The 14,934-nt window shown below is 32.7% G+C and overlaps 1 protein-coding gene across 2 annotated transcripts; it reads right to left on the bottom strand.

Moving 5' to 3' along the window:
* Positions 1 to 938: 938 nt before the first annotated feature.
* Positions 939 to 12,077, bottom strand: LOC129917892 (tetratricopeptide repeat protein 14 homolog). 2 transcript variants are annotated; one of them, XM_055998097.1, is made up of 10 exons: positions 11,976 to 12,077; positions 11,438 to 11,756; positions 11,123 to 11,340; positions 6,616 to 6,824; positions 6,342 to 6,554; positions 5,886 to 6,292; positions 2,862 to 2,999; positions 2,589 to 2,746; positions 2,303 to 2,523; positions 939 to 2,249 (listed from the first exon to the last, which is right to left on the bottom strand). In XM_055998097.1, exons 2-10 carry the CDS (start codon positions 11,730 to 11,732, stop codon positions 1,013 to 1,015), a joined length of 3,096 nt encoding a protein of 1,031 aa, XP_055854072.1. In that variant the 5' UTR covers positions 11,733 to 11,756; positions 11,976 to 12,077; the 3' UTR covers positions 939 to 1,012. The 2 variants fall into 2 exon arrangements, with proteins under 2 accessions (XP_055854072.1, XP_055854073.1); XM_055998098.1 differs by having other exon boundaries at positions 2,862 to 2,984.
* Positions 12,078 to 14,934: the final 2,857 nt, after the last annotated feature.

Genomic DNA, 14,934 nt, shown 5'->3' with positions numbered 1-14,934 from the left:
ACTATTCCTTGGAATTTTAAAAAGTTCTTTTTTTATAGAAAACTCCGAAACATTAGAAACTTTTTGTCTCTCCTTTTCAGTGCTTAATTAGTTTGAAAGTTAGCCTAAAAATCTAACCCAAGTTTCTATAAACGAGTTTCAAAACGAAAGTCTAGCCCACAAAATGATTTTAAAAATACGAGTATGTTCTTTTCCTAAAATATTTTCACGATAATCTCCTTTTTTGTAAACCGCTATTATAATTTCGAAGTCGAGGGGGTCATAACCTTTCCAAGACTCGCTCAACGAACTTCAATGTGTCCGATCAGCTTTGTAGTTTGGAAGGTGGTATTTTTTTCTCCATCCATTAATTAGCCATACGATCACTTCCTCCATATAAGCTTGAAGACAATAATCATGAGCCATATAAACCCGATATCTCCCATCTTTTTCCAAAACTTTAAGGGTATTTCATCTCGCCCAACAATTTTTTTTAATTTACCGCCTCACATTTACCGCCTTCTTGGACTGTGATTTCGAATACTTCACTTAATTTAGGTCAAGCTATTGCAAAGTACAGCCTTTGAAATTGTTCATTTAAGAATCCGTTACAATACTGTCCCCACTTGTGAAGAATTTCGTCGTCGTCCACAAGAAATTGTTAATAAACTTTGGCGAACAAAACTCCTGAACATTTCTTCTTCCTTGAGCGATGGTTGCACCCTTATTATTATTAGCTTAGCTTAGCTCTTGGAAGCACCTGAATTCTACATTTTTATTTTTCTAGATGAACACACGACGTCCGTCAGTTTTGTATGGTTGAGTTCCATTGGTTTTTCCATGACATGTAACTGAAACAGGGCGAATGAAAAACAAACCAAAACTTCAGGAACACTGAAAAATTAAACAAAAGTTATATAAAAAAAAAAAACAATTTCCAATTAGAATAAATTTCTAAGCCAATACATTTATTTCCAACAAATTTGTAAAAGAAAATTTACTTTTGATCTTTATTTTATTACACTCCTATAATTTAAAGAAAACTATTATTTGGATTTTTCTTTAATATTTTCTTATCTCTTTGCAAAATCTCTTCTTTTCGTTCTTTTTTAGCTTGTGTGATAATTTTATCAATTTCTTCTAAAGAAATACCATCTTCTTTCACAAACTTATCATGCTGCCAACGACTATTTATACCACTTGGTTCTTTAGAAGCAGTCGAAGTCGAAGGACCAGCATTCGAATTGGACCCAATTTTTGTATCTGGCTCAGCATCCCATCTGGATGATGTCTTAGTGTCAGCAACCGGACGTTGCCACACACGATTACCAAACACCTTTTTAGGTTTATTCGAATATGAATCATGGCGACCATTAGGAGAACTAGGACTTGACCGATTTCGACGAGAAGAAGAACTTGGCGAGTTAGGTCTTGGACGACGATTCGGATTAAACGGTGATGGGGTACGACGATTCGAACGCGATCGAGATCGTCTTCTTGGCGGTGAACGTCGACTACCTGTTGGAGAATGCTTACGTCCACCGCGTGACCGAGAACGACGACGTGACCTCGAACGCCTTGAACGTGACTTTGAACGACGGCGTGACCGAGAACGACGCGAACGCGATTTCGAACCCCGCCTACCAGACGATCTTGATCGTTGTCTCGTAAGAGACTTTGATCGACGTCTGGTGGCAGACTTGGATCGTCGTCGACGACCATGCGAACGAGAAGCAGAACTCGAACGCGAACTTGAACGACAATGAATATTTGTACGCGAGTAAATATGCATTTTCTCACGAGATCGTGAGCGTGATCGTGACCGTGGGCGTACGGTCGCAACCTCATTGGTTGGAGCAGCTAAACGGAAACACCCAAATTTGTCCAAAACAACAGGTGCTTTGATAGGGAAGGGCTTAAAAGAATTAGCCTCCTTGATATCGAATCGAGCAGATCGACTAGGAAGTGTCGAGCTCGTTGTCGGTGGCTGTTGCTTCCGGGCGGATGAATTTAATCCCGGATTTTGTAAGTTAATACAGATTTTGGTAGCCTTTGGTGGCGGTGGTATCGGAGATTCAGCTCGAACTTTTCCAGCTGCAGCTCGATTAAATGACGGTGCCGGTGGTGGTTCGTCATTGTCCTCCACTTCAATAGGTGTTTCATTCATTGTCATTATTGGCTGAGGTGGTTGCTGAAAAGTCTTAAGTTCCATTAAAGATCGCTGGTATTTTTCAAGACTTGAATTCAAATCAATTACATCGGTTGGTGGCCTAAAATAGAGATTATATAAAATTCATATTCAACAAAAAATTTAAATACCAACTTTTGAAAAGTGTTTTGCATAGTGAACACTTCCTGTTTGTTTGTCTTCTTTTCCAGACGAGCTGCTTCTTTTTTAGCTTTCTTTCTTTTTTTCTTTGATTTTTTCTTAGCCGAAGAAGACTTACCCTCGCGTAATTTTTTATGTTTCGAAGCATCTCGAATGAGTTTTTGAACTCTTGTTTCATAGTCATCATCAGCTCCAGCTCCCAAAAATGCATCCAACTAAAATAAATCCAATAGATTAAATTTTCTTCTTTACAAAAAACAAAAAAAGGATGATAACTTACTTCATTGAAATCCGTTTGTCCTTCTTTTTGTAGCATATGAAATGGTTGATTGAATTCGAGTGTGGATCCAACATTACCTGCATTCATGTCACCCATTCGTTTGCTTAGTGGCGATAAGGATTTTTGTTTGCGGCTTTTTTTCTTATGTTTTTCTGATTCTATAAAAATGATATCGAGTAAAAGTGAGAGTTCCGTGGAAGGATTTTAATAACTTGCCTTTATTATTTAGTCAGGTTAAGATAAAATTTAATAGTTTTTTTTTTCAATACACACCTGAACTACTATCCTCCGATGAGTTAGAATCCGATGAAGAATCAGATGAACCATCGCTACTTGAAGAGGAGGAACTTGAAGATTTGTGTTTTGATTTTTTCTTTTTCTTCAAATCTGATGTACCTGTGGAGTATTTGACTTTGAATCGAAAGTGCGATGTGTCAATAGAAACATGCAAACAAAATTATAAAAAATTGAAAATAAAGTAAAAAATAATAGAAAATAATTAAGAAAATCTAAAAACTAAATTTTGAGATAAAGAAGAGTTTTTTTAAAATATTTGATAAAAAATATAGAAACAGGATCTACACGAGTTAAAAGAATACATAATAATGACGGACAGCTACCAAAGATCAAATAATAGTGAAATATTGGAAACCAAACAGACAATAACAGAAATAAGATAACCCCTAATGCGAAATGATTGCATTGTAAGAAGAAATGTTAAAATGTTGTTTTAAATAGAATATTTGATGGGATACCCTCTTCTTTTTTATTGTTGACAAAACTATATTATTTGTTTTGGTTTTCAAGGAATATAAAGGTTTTTATCTAAAATGAGTTTGTCATAAAAGCAAACGAATCTGCTTTTTTATCATCCTTTGACTTTCAAATATTAAAAAATAAATTTAAAAAAAGTAAATTTTTAGGTTGGAAGGTACTTGCCGATGGAGCTATGAACGCAGTTTATTTTTTGAATCCAGTCTCCAAAATATTTACGGCATTACTTTGAGAAAATTTTATCCTGAAGAAAGAAAGTCAAAGCAGTTGGAACACAGAATTCGATTCAAAGAGTCAAAGCTTTAATTTAAGGGTTGTCCGAGAATATTCAACAAACAATTTTAAAAATTGAACTTGAAACGCTACGACCACTATGCAACTCATTCTAAATTGCAAATTATGCTGTTTTTGGAATTCCTGGTAAAAAAAAGTGTTGATGTCATATTAAAAACATTGAATTTTCGTTTGTACAAAAATGAAGACATGTTTCTTTTTGAGAAAGCAAACACTCTTTGAAGACCAAAACAGAAAAATACTCAGATTTTTCACAGAACTGAAAGTTTTTTGACTAGCAGTGTCATCGAGTAATCACATTTTGGTAATGCCTCCACTCCAAAAATTTGTGGTGGGCTCTTAGACTATCCCCCCTATTTAAACGTTGTATAACTTTATACAACTGTTTAAATTTGGAAAATGGGATGTAGTCTTATAGCTGTCAAACCTATACACAAGAGTAGATTGTCTTAACCGCGAATAATGCGATTATTATTTTTATTAAATAAAGCATATTTGCAACAATTTGAAAAAAGTTATACAGTGTATAAGTAGACAAAAATCTAATAATTTTTTTTTTTTCTAATATTAGTTAAAAAAAATTCATTTAGAAATACTTTCTTAAGATTGTATTTGACTTTTTTGAAAAAAAAAAAATAAAAATGCAGTTTTACTGCAATTGCTCTGAATATTACGTTTGCAAAGTTTAATCAAAATCGTTAAAGCTGTTTTTGAGTTATTTGGTTTGAATTGAAAAATTTGTATGGGAGGTACACTTTCTAAGCGAGACATAAAAAAAAAAAAAACAAAAAAAACCAACGTTCAAAATTCCATAAAAATCATCTGTATCAAATTTGAAGAAAATCCGTCCACCAGTTTAGGCTGTGGAAATGTGTACAGATGCACGTACAGACGCACGGACGAAGTTGCGAGACCCACTTTTTTGGAATTCTCCATTATCGTAATGTTGGTTTTAATTAAAACCTCAAATTTTTTTTCCAACACAAAACCAATACTTGCCCTATAGAGCAAGTAAAAAATGTCCTCTACCACTTAAACGGTGCATCTTATGCAAATCATAAAAAAATGGTTTGGGATGTTAAAAAATACATGTGAATACATATGAAAGTAACAAAAATTGCACGAATTCGCTGTTATTCGATTTTTTTTTTAAGAAATTAAAAAAATGCAGGTACATATATTCAAACTGCCGATTTTCGATAAAAAATTTAATCACTCAAAAAATGCCATAAAAGCAAATCTTTTTTTAAATAGTCGAAGGCACATTAACATTTTCAGTTGAGTTCAAGGGTTTCTAATTGGGGTTTGGGAACTTTAAACCTTAAACCTTAAATCAATCAACAAACTGTCAACCTCAAAACATGCAGTAAAAACAACATTTTCACGAAATAAAGTTTTCAAATGAAACGTTTAGAAGACGAAGGTTTAACTGACACTTTCAACACTTCGTCGTATCAGTCTAACCTAAACCCAAAATTTCGGATTTTCGTTTTTATTTTTAAGAAGAAAGCCACTTGCGTTCTGCGTTTGACTGTGTGATGTCCGTGTTTCTAAATGCAGTTGATCGCTCACTGTTTTAATTGTACGACATAAAATAGGTTAGGAGTAAACACAAACACATTTCCAAGTTTTAAAACCGCTCTACAGAAAAATTTGGAAATAGTGGGATATTTCTACATTGATGCCACAATTTGAATTTTAATTATTTTTTTCTTTAATACCAAGTGTATGAAAACACTCATCTTTTTTTAGGCCAAAAAAAAGGCAATACAGATTATAAAGACATTTAAGTTCCCGTATCTCTGGTGTTTTGTATAAAAATGTAACTTCATTCGAAAAATGTCGTAAAGATTATGTACTTCTGTGATACTTTTAACTTAAGAATATATACGAATGTTAAAACAGCATAAATTGTTTTTTTTTTTTTTTTTTTTATATATGTATATATTTCCAACGCATGAAAAATTACACACGATCTGGAATTAATTGCATCTAGGCAACTGAGGTACCGCGTTGACGAAAATTTTCAAGTCAACATTCATCAAACAGTTAGGGAAGAAAAAAAATAAGTAAATGAACTTCTTTGGTGCAATATGACAAAGTGTATAGCAAATACATATGAGTTTTTCGAAAACCATATTCGATTGCAAACTTTCAATTAATTTATAAATATTTTCCGCATACCCAAGTTTGAGTAAAAATCTCTAAAATGCATTTCTTTTCATTTACCTGGAATTGACAGCATATTAATATCAATAACTGGTGCTACAAGTCCCGGACGTCTCATCAATGCATCCAACGAAATCCTTGCCTGTTCATGATTAGGAATAATATTTAAACAATTATTATAAGCTTTCACGGCTTCCTCCATTTGATTTTCCTCCTCATAGCTTCTTCCCAATGCAACCAAAGTCTCTCCCATATACTTTCTAGCATTTGTATGAAAAGCATTTAATTTCAATGCTGTCTCAAAATCTTCCACAGCTTTGACAAATGATCCCTTATTTGCATACAATGCTCCACGTGCAACCAATCCTTCCACATTCCTCGGATCAATACTCAGCGCCTTGTTCAAACATTGAAATGCTTCAACATGGCGACCAATTTTAAAGTGTTCAATTCCATCAGCAACAGACCTGCAAAGACATTGTACACAAAGTATATTATAGATTTTAGATTTCTCACCTAAAAGCCCATTTACTAGCTTGAGTTTGTCTCAATTCAATGGCATAATCCTGCGTAGGAAATCGATGTTTCAGACTACGCATATGACTAAAAGTGTCATTGATGTCCAAACCAACTTCCTGATAAAGCATTTCATAACAATTGGTATTGTTGAATACTTTGGAGCTACACAAGTAGTCCTGGAAGTTATCAACCGAGTCGGCTATAATTCGTCTACAAATTTGGAAAAATTTCAGTATAAACCTGAAACGAAAGGCAAAAACCCAGAGTTCACCTGTAATAGTCGGGAATCTGCTCGGGCAAAATGAGTCCCAGCGGTGCTGAAGTGTCTTTGGTGAGAACTCCTTTCGTTCCAAGTGTCATGCGATCAGCATCCACAGAGATATCCAATACTTCACAGCAAACAAAAAGATTAGATCCATAGTTTTTGGGATTTCCTTTTTCATCGTGTCCCGGAATCATGTAGGTGTTGGGGAGCAGAGCCTAAAAACATCGCGCAAGAAAAGTTTAAAGAAACCGAAACGACCGTCAATAGGACAATAGCAGGAGGGCACCCAACTTTAACTCACGAATATCAAAAAAAGATCAAATTTTTGAGAACACTATAGATGGAACTTGCTTCTTATTCTAACAGAGTTGGGAAATAATGATTCCTGTTTTTAACTCTTCACAACTGTCATTTCAACTACATGTACTTTATATTCAAATTTTTCAATTACAACCACAGGTAATTGTGATTGAAAAAAAAAAAAAACTTCCATTACTTGTATTTGTAATTGAAAAAAGTAACTGATTCGCAAGTATTTGAAATGAGAACAGTTTTAATTACATTTTGTTGTAATTGATTTCTTAGAACTCATTACATTTATAAACATTCCAGAAAGATTTATATCAAATGTTATAGATTTGGATTCAAAAAACCCAAAAAGTTAGAAAAAAGTCTGAAATGATTGACAACAGTCTGAAAGAACTTTTTTTTCGATATATGCAAAAAATAAAACACTTAAACCATTGTTTATGATCGTGCTTTTTGTGTTAATTTATTCATGATAAAACACTTTGTTAGCCTTCATCAGACTTCTAACAAATCAAAATTGGTGTCATTGATGTATGTATGTTACGCATACTATCTATGCATATTAGCGAGGACCACAATTTCAATTTTTATTTTAAGGGAATTTGAGAATTGAGCTTCTCTGGCTTCAAAAATACTAAATAAGATTTTTTTTTTTGATGTTTTAAGGTCGCGAGCATCGATTTTATACAAAAGAGGTCTACTTTTGAGTGTCAAAAATATAAATAAATAAATGTAACGTACCCGTTAATAAATAGCATTTTAAAGATTTAAATTTAAAGGTTAATTTATTCAATGTATAAATGATTCAACATAAATTTTTTTAATGTAGGCTTAAAGTCAATTTTATTTAATTCTTATCTTTTATTTTTTATTTTTTGGCGCAACGTTTCAGGGATGGTTACCCCCTTCATCAGGCCTTTAAATAATTCAACTTTCAAAAACATTAAATAATTATGAATTTTTGTTTTAAGATGAACAAACTTTCGAAAACCCTTTATTTATATTTTGAAACGATTAAAAACTCAAAAAGACTTTTAAGACATAAAATCGATACTCAGGACCTCTAAATTTGCAATCTCCAAACTAATATTTATTGTTATTCGTAGCTAAATAAATAAATTAATAAATATACACTTCTGCTCAAAATAAACACACACATCTTTCTACTTTTGTAGTTACACCTCTGTATATGATTTTAAATGGATTTAAAATTCAAGTCCATATTTTTGTGTTTACTTATTGTATATCAAGCCGAAAAAGTGCTTAGCAACAACAACACAAGAAAAAATACAATTTAACAAAATTATGCTCTGAAAAATGATTTAAGATAAATTGTTTTTTTTTTTTTTTTTAAGAATACAAAAAAATAAAAATTATAAACAAGTAACATTTCTTTTCAGTAATATTATTCAATACTTTGGTTTTGCCTCCTCTCACGCATAATGACAACTTGGAGTCGTCTGTTCATTCTACGAATTATGTTTTGAAGGTGTTGTAAAATATTCTCTGACTCCTCTTTTACTGTGCAGTTTTTAACTGATTCATTGCTTAGAAATGGATATCGATGGCATCTCTTTAGCATTTACCAGGTATGTGTTATTGAATTTAAATCTGAATTTCTGGTCGTTCAATCAAAAATTAGTAACGTTTTCAGGATGTTTTGAAACCATTCTAAAGGTTCGTAGGTTTACAGGCAGACAAAACAACAAACTTTCTTCATATCTGAGAAAAGAACCATAATACTGAGGTATAAGAAGTTATATAAGCTATTGGTATATACATATAGCTTATAGAATTACAAAAAGGTCACCAATATCACTGATGTCTTTTTCTATTGACGAATCTCAGAATGAGATTTGTGAATCTGACAGCTGAAAGGGGGGGGGGGGTGAAGAGGGGGAAATAGTGGGAAAATCTCAGATTTCATGATCTATTTGCGTCTTGAGATTCAAAAAAATTACAAAAAAAATGAATCTGAGATTCAAGAATCTGAATCTGGATTTTTAGCAAGATTCAAGCATGCAAACACACGCACTTTCACACACACTCCTCAGTTTGATATTTGTCTGAACATTTGTTGTAGTTTTATTTTTTTTTATACCACAGATTTCGTACACAACTACAAAACTAGATTTCATATTCTATTTGCAGTGGAAAATCTGAAATATTTACACAAAAATCTCAAAAGTCAATAGAAAACGACAAGTGATATGTATAATAAGGTGGAGCGATTTTATTTTAATTTTTTATTTTCGAATTACCATAGTAATAAAAAGTAGCGTTATTTATAAAGGAACAAAACTGTATATTAAAATTTTTAAATAATTTCATTTTGAGGTGCCCGAAACCCTCTGAATGTTTAAAAAGGGGACTTTTAGACCTTTAAATTAAATGGGGAAAAAAAGTTCAACTTATTTTTTGTTTAAATACATGTTTCACTGAGTGTAAAACTTAAAAAAAAAATAAGTTACTTGACTTTTTTAATATATTTTTTAGAAAAAAGTCTTAAGAAAAGTATGAACATCGAAATTTAAGAATTCTAGATTTTCAACTAACTGCACCTTTGTTAAGATTTTTGATTGAAATCTCAATTAAAAGTGAAGTGAACATATTTTTTAGATGATTCAAACTCAACAACAAAATTTATATTGAAGTTTATTTTTCCCCATTTAATTTAAAGGTCAAAAAGTCCCCTTTTTAAGCATTCACTTTTTATTACTATGCGAATCCGAAAATAAAAAACAAAAATAAAATCACCCTAGTTAAGGTACATAATACAGTAGTCCCTCCATAATGTGAACTAATTAAAACAAGAAGTTCTCGGATTTAAGAGGAATTCACATTACTGTAACTAGAAAAAAAACGTAAAAAAAAACTTCATAAAAAAAATGTAAAATGTTAGCACTCCTCAGACTGCAGTTGCATTAAGAATTTCTTAAAATATGTCTAGACAAATAAGACTTATGCATGAATGTAATTTTAAAAATTTGAACAAAATTCTGGAAATATTTGTGAGCTCTTAATTTTAAGAAAAAACCTAAAAATAAAAAAAAATTAAATTTATTCAAAAGGTTTACCGAACAACTAAATTTATCCCATTCGAAAGTTTTCAACACTAACGACGACTCATAAAAATGTCAAAAAATATATTTTATTTGATATTCTGTTCTATTTGCAAATTATCTTGTAAAATGTAATTGAAGAAAAAATTTAATTACTTTTTCGTCTAATGATTACTAAAAAAAGTAATAAATAAGGAAGAATTTAAAAAAGTAATCATTATTAGCCTTGTTTTATTGGAGGTGGTTGTCTACTAATAGTAGATGTTTTGGTTAATTTAGTACTACCATCTATTCATGCTCTTCTTCCCGAGTATATATGATTTGTATTGAATGCGTTGAAAGTGCGTTCCATTGAAAATCGATAGTAAACTACTAGTACTAGGTGGCAAAGTACCCACCTCCCATGATTACTTTTGTTTTTAATTAAATAATTGAATTACTAAGGTGTCCCTATACAACACCCTTATCATCCCAGTCCTGCTATATGGTGCAGAAGCATGGACTTTAAGGAAGGCGGATGAAAACATCTTGGATTGCTTTGAGAGAAAAGTTCTTTGTGCGATTTTTGTTCCCGTGTGTATTGATGGTGATTGGAGAAGAATATACAACAACGAGCTTTACGGGTTGTACAAGGACGTGAAGGTGCAGCGTCTGAGATGGCTAGGTCACGTGGAGCGCATGGACAACAATGCTCTGGCCCGGAAAGTTTTCGACTCCAACCCAGAGGGACGGCGCAGTAGAGGGAGACCTCGTCTGAGGTGGCGCAACCAAGTGGAAGGGCACCTCAATCAACTTGGCGTGCGAAACTGGAAGCAGCGAGCTAAAGATAGAGCTGGCTGGCGAAGCTTGTTGGTTGGTGCCCAAATCCACAGCGGATTGTAGCCGCCTTACGGCGTTGGTCACCCTAAGTAAGTAAGTAAGTAATTGAATTACAAATAAATCGACACCTTTAAATTGGTATGAAATGGGTAATTGAAATTTTTCAATAATATTTGAAAGTATGTAATTGAAAAATGGTTCCACATTTGTTAATTCCTTAATTAATTAATTCCCTTAATTAATTAATTCCCAACTCTATAAGACAATTAGCAAGAGCCACAATATTGTGTTCTCTAAACAACAACAACAAAAACAAAACTTACCTTAATATTGATGTCTGCCAGGTATCGAACAAGTGGCTCCCTTGTACACAACACCTTAACTAGCATCCCAGCTGCATATGGCTTCGTAATAACACCATAAACAATCTGGCCTGGCTTCACTGCATCCAATGTGCTATGACACACTTTAGACTTTTCCTGTCCGGCGGTATTCAAAAAATACTCATACGGTGGCATTGGTACAATTTTGTCAGTAACATCTTGAATTTGTTTAACAAAAAATCAACTTAAACGACTTCTTTCAAAACAACAACAAAATAAAAGCAAATAAATAAATTCAATAACGAAAAAACCGACCTTGACGATTGCCATTCGACGTAGAAGACAAACTTTCTGACCCGGTATTTACACTGGCACTTTGCAAGTCCCGAGTATAAAGTTTATCGGCATTGCGAGCAAGAAACTGATGAAGTTTCAAACGCTTGGCGCGGTCTTGAAACGTTAGATTCTTTTGTCTCTCAAAGTAGACAGAAAAATCTGGATTTGTTATTCCAAGCTGATAGAGGTCATGGTCGCCGCGTTCGCCAGCCCATATTTTTTGCAATGGCTGACCATGGAAACGCAACGATTTTGATATTAATTCCGTGTTCATTTTGTTTGTTTTTTAGGTTATTTACTATTTTAGTGAATGAAAATATATAAAAAAAAAATATGAATAAATGAATTTTTATAAGTGAAAATTTAGAGGAAATGTAAATATATATGTAAAAAAGTAGAAAAAAAAAAATCGATGCTGTATTGTGCCATTTTGGGAAGGAAGAGGAGCTTCTTCTTTTTCTGTTTTCTGTAAGAAAAAATAAAAATTGTGAAAATTATGTTTTAAATTGAGTCCTACCTGGTTTAATGTCATGCTAATTTCTTTTTTTGGATTTATTTGATAAATTTGCGACTCCTTTTTGATGAACTTCTTTTTACTCGGCGTTTCTATTTAATTTTTATAATAATTTTTTTTCTTTTTGTTTTTTTGACAGATGCGAAAAAAAAAATTAAACGAGTTTTCGAGTTTTGACAACTCAAATGTACAGTACGAAGTGAAAATGAGGAGGTTTGTTTGCTTCGAATTTTTATACAAACTGAAAAGAGATGCGTTCAATTGGAAGTGGTGAAGGTCTGTTTGGGTATTGCATAAGTGCCTGGCTACACGGTGATTTTTCAATCGCCTAAGCAGTGAGTTTGTAGGCAAGAGGGATCGGGAGTGAAGGGGGAAAATGCTCACGAAGGGAACTGAATTTTCTGAGAGTAGTACAGTTCCATTGCTAATTTTTTCCTCTTTTTGACGTTTGTTCCTAGAAAATGTAAAAGTGGAACTTGATTGGGCACAACAGTGTGTAGCCACCGCATGTGATTTTTCAATCGATTGAAAAATCACTTTAGCCAGGCAATAAGCCCTGTTCCATTGGAGGTGGTAGTTTACTCGTGAGTAGAAATCTAGCAGGTACAACAACTACACATTCCTATCTCCTCGAGTAGAAGATCATGTGTTAATTCTAGTACTAGATCTTCTCATGAGTCTCTACCACCTCCAATGGAACGGGGCTATAAAACAGAAAATAACTACACAGTTCCAGAGTACCCAAACAGGAATTAGGTTAAATTGTTGAAAAAAGTAAAAATATTTCTGTTTCAAGCCTAGTACACAGCTGAAGCGAAACGAAATTTTCCATACAAAATTTCGTTAACGAAATCTTGAACGAAATTAAATTTGTTTTGTTTTTGCTTTTAAACTTATTTTCTGAAGTTTTGTATATTATTTTTGACAAAAATAGAAATATTTCTGTTTTAGACAGTACCCAAACAGACCTAATAGGTGCGTCACATAAAGGAAAATTTCTGAGAGCTCAGAGATTTTTTAATGTCGAATTCATTTAAAAAAAAAAATCGAATTAAGGTATAACTACAACGGCCACTTTTTGCAACAAGTCAAAAAATGAAAATTTTCAAACTTATTTTGTGACAGTTTTTCCGATCGCAAAATTAAAAATAATGATGCAGAAAGCTTATTTTTTGGTTTAGACAAAAATTTTCATAGTTTTTTTTACAAAAACAAATAACGCTAGAAAGAAATAAAAAAATTTTACTTTTGTAAATTTCCCAATTTTTCACTTTTTAGGTCATTGTAGTTAAAGCTTTAAGCCTTAACTACATTGGCTCAAAAAGTGAAAAAGTACAAAAGTGAAAATTTTCAAACGCATTTTTGTATGTTTTTTCGGACTAGAAAATTAAAGTAAATGATGCAGAATGCAGTAAATGATGCAGAATCCCGCTAGCCAGAAAAAAAATATTTTCACTTTTGTACTTTTTCAAAAAGTGGTGTATGTAGTTAAGCCTTTAAAATCGATTTTTCGTTCTGTTCTGTCAAACATGCTCGAAACATTGTTTACGACACGTAAAACGCATTGAGATGGATTTTGGTTGGATTTTTTTTTGTTGGAAGCAATTCGACATAGCGTCGGCTAAAGCTGCAAACCTCGTAAATCCACTTTTTACAAAAATTAGATTTTTGAAAATTTATAAATCTATTAAAGAAAAACTGCATATTTGTTTTATTAAACGACAAAAAGAGACAAAATTAGACATGAAAAATGTCTTAAATGTAAAAAATTGAAAAATTGAAATCGCTCTCCTGAACAATGGATTTACGAGGTTTGCACCCTTAAGCCTAGTACGCAGCTGGAAGCGAAATGAAATTTTCCATATACAAAATTTCTTTAACGAAATCTTGAACGGAAAAATTTGTTTTGCTTTTCGTTTTTCAGTACGCAGCTCTAGCGAAAAATTGGAGAGTTTTCACTCATTTGTCACTTACTTTTTACTGCCCTGTGCATTTTTCTTGACTCCAAGAGCAGTGTTGACGGTTTTTTCACTTTTAATTCATTTATTTCTTGTGTTGTCAATTATTTTTTGTTGTTTTTCTTGATTTTTAATTAATTTGGAATTTTTTTATTTTTACTTTGACAGGATACTCGATGATATTTTTTCGTTAGCATTTTCTTTGTCGACTTTGGAGACTTGAACATTTTTCGTTTCGCATCAGAAGCGTGTACTACCCTACTAACAATTTTGCTTCTATAATGCTTTACAGGAGCAACAATTGCATCTGTAAAGCTTTATAGAACCAAAATTGTTTGTCGGGTAGGCTTAATATAAAAAAAAAAGGTCTGCTCAAGATCTCCTAGAAAATTCCTGCAGCCTTGTAAATTTCAATTAGGTACATAAAGTCTTAGGACTAAAGGCCACTCTTAATTTAATAGCCTGTTTTCACTAGAGCCCAAATGAGATAATTTTGCAAATGAGATAATTTCGCAAAATATCTCATTTCGAATGTCAAATCGCATAGAACAAAAATTTATTCTGTAATTTGAACTGATCTAATTTGCGAAATCACCTCATTTGCGAAATCACCTCATTTGGGGTGTAGTGAAAAGAGGCTCTAAGAGCGCTAATAAGATTAATTTTTAGGAGTTTTTCAAAGTCAGCGATCATAACTTCATCGCCTTGTTTTCACTAAAGCCCAAATGAGATAATTTCCCAAATTAGGTCTGTTCAGATGTCAAATTAAATGTCTTTTTCTATACGATTTGTCATTCGAAATGAGATAATTTTTAGTGTACTCAGAGTGCTTTTGGCTCGCTGTGGAGTGTGGAGGTGCCTGCCTCTGATAGTGCGCTAACTTACTTAGGGTGACCAATTATCAAACGACGACAAGTCTGATAGTGGCCAGTTAAAATTAAATAAAATGGGCCATATTCATAGACATCAGGACCATAATTGTACAAAATATTTAATCCGTGGAT

Source organism: Episyrphus balteatus, chromosome 4 (assembly GCF_945859705.1).
Source record: "Episyrphus balteatus chromosome 4, idEpiBalt1.1, whole genome shotgun sequence".
Taxonomy (NCBI): Eukaryota; Metazoa; Arthropoda; class Insecta; order Diptera; family Syrphidae; genus Episyrphus; species Episyrphus balteatus.
Note: the sequence above shows the minus strand (reverse complement) of the source record. Positions and strands in the feature narration are given on the sequence as shown.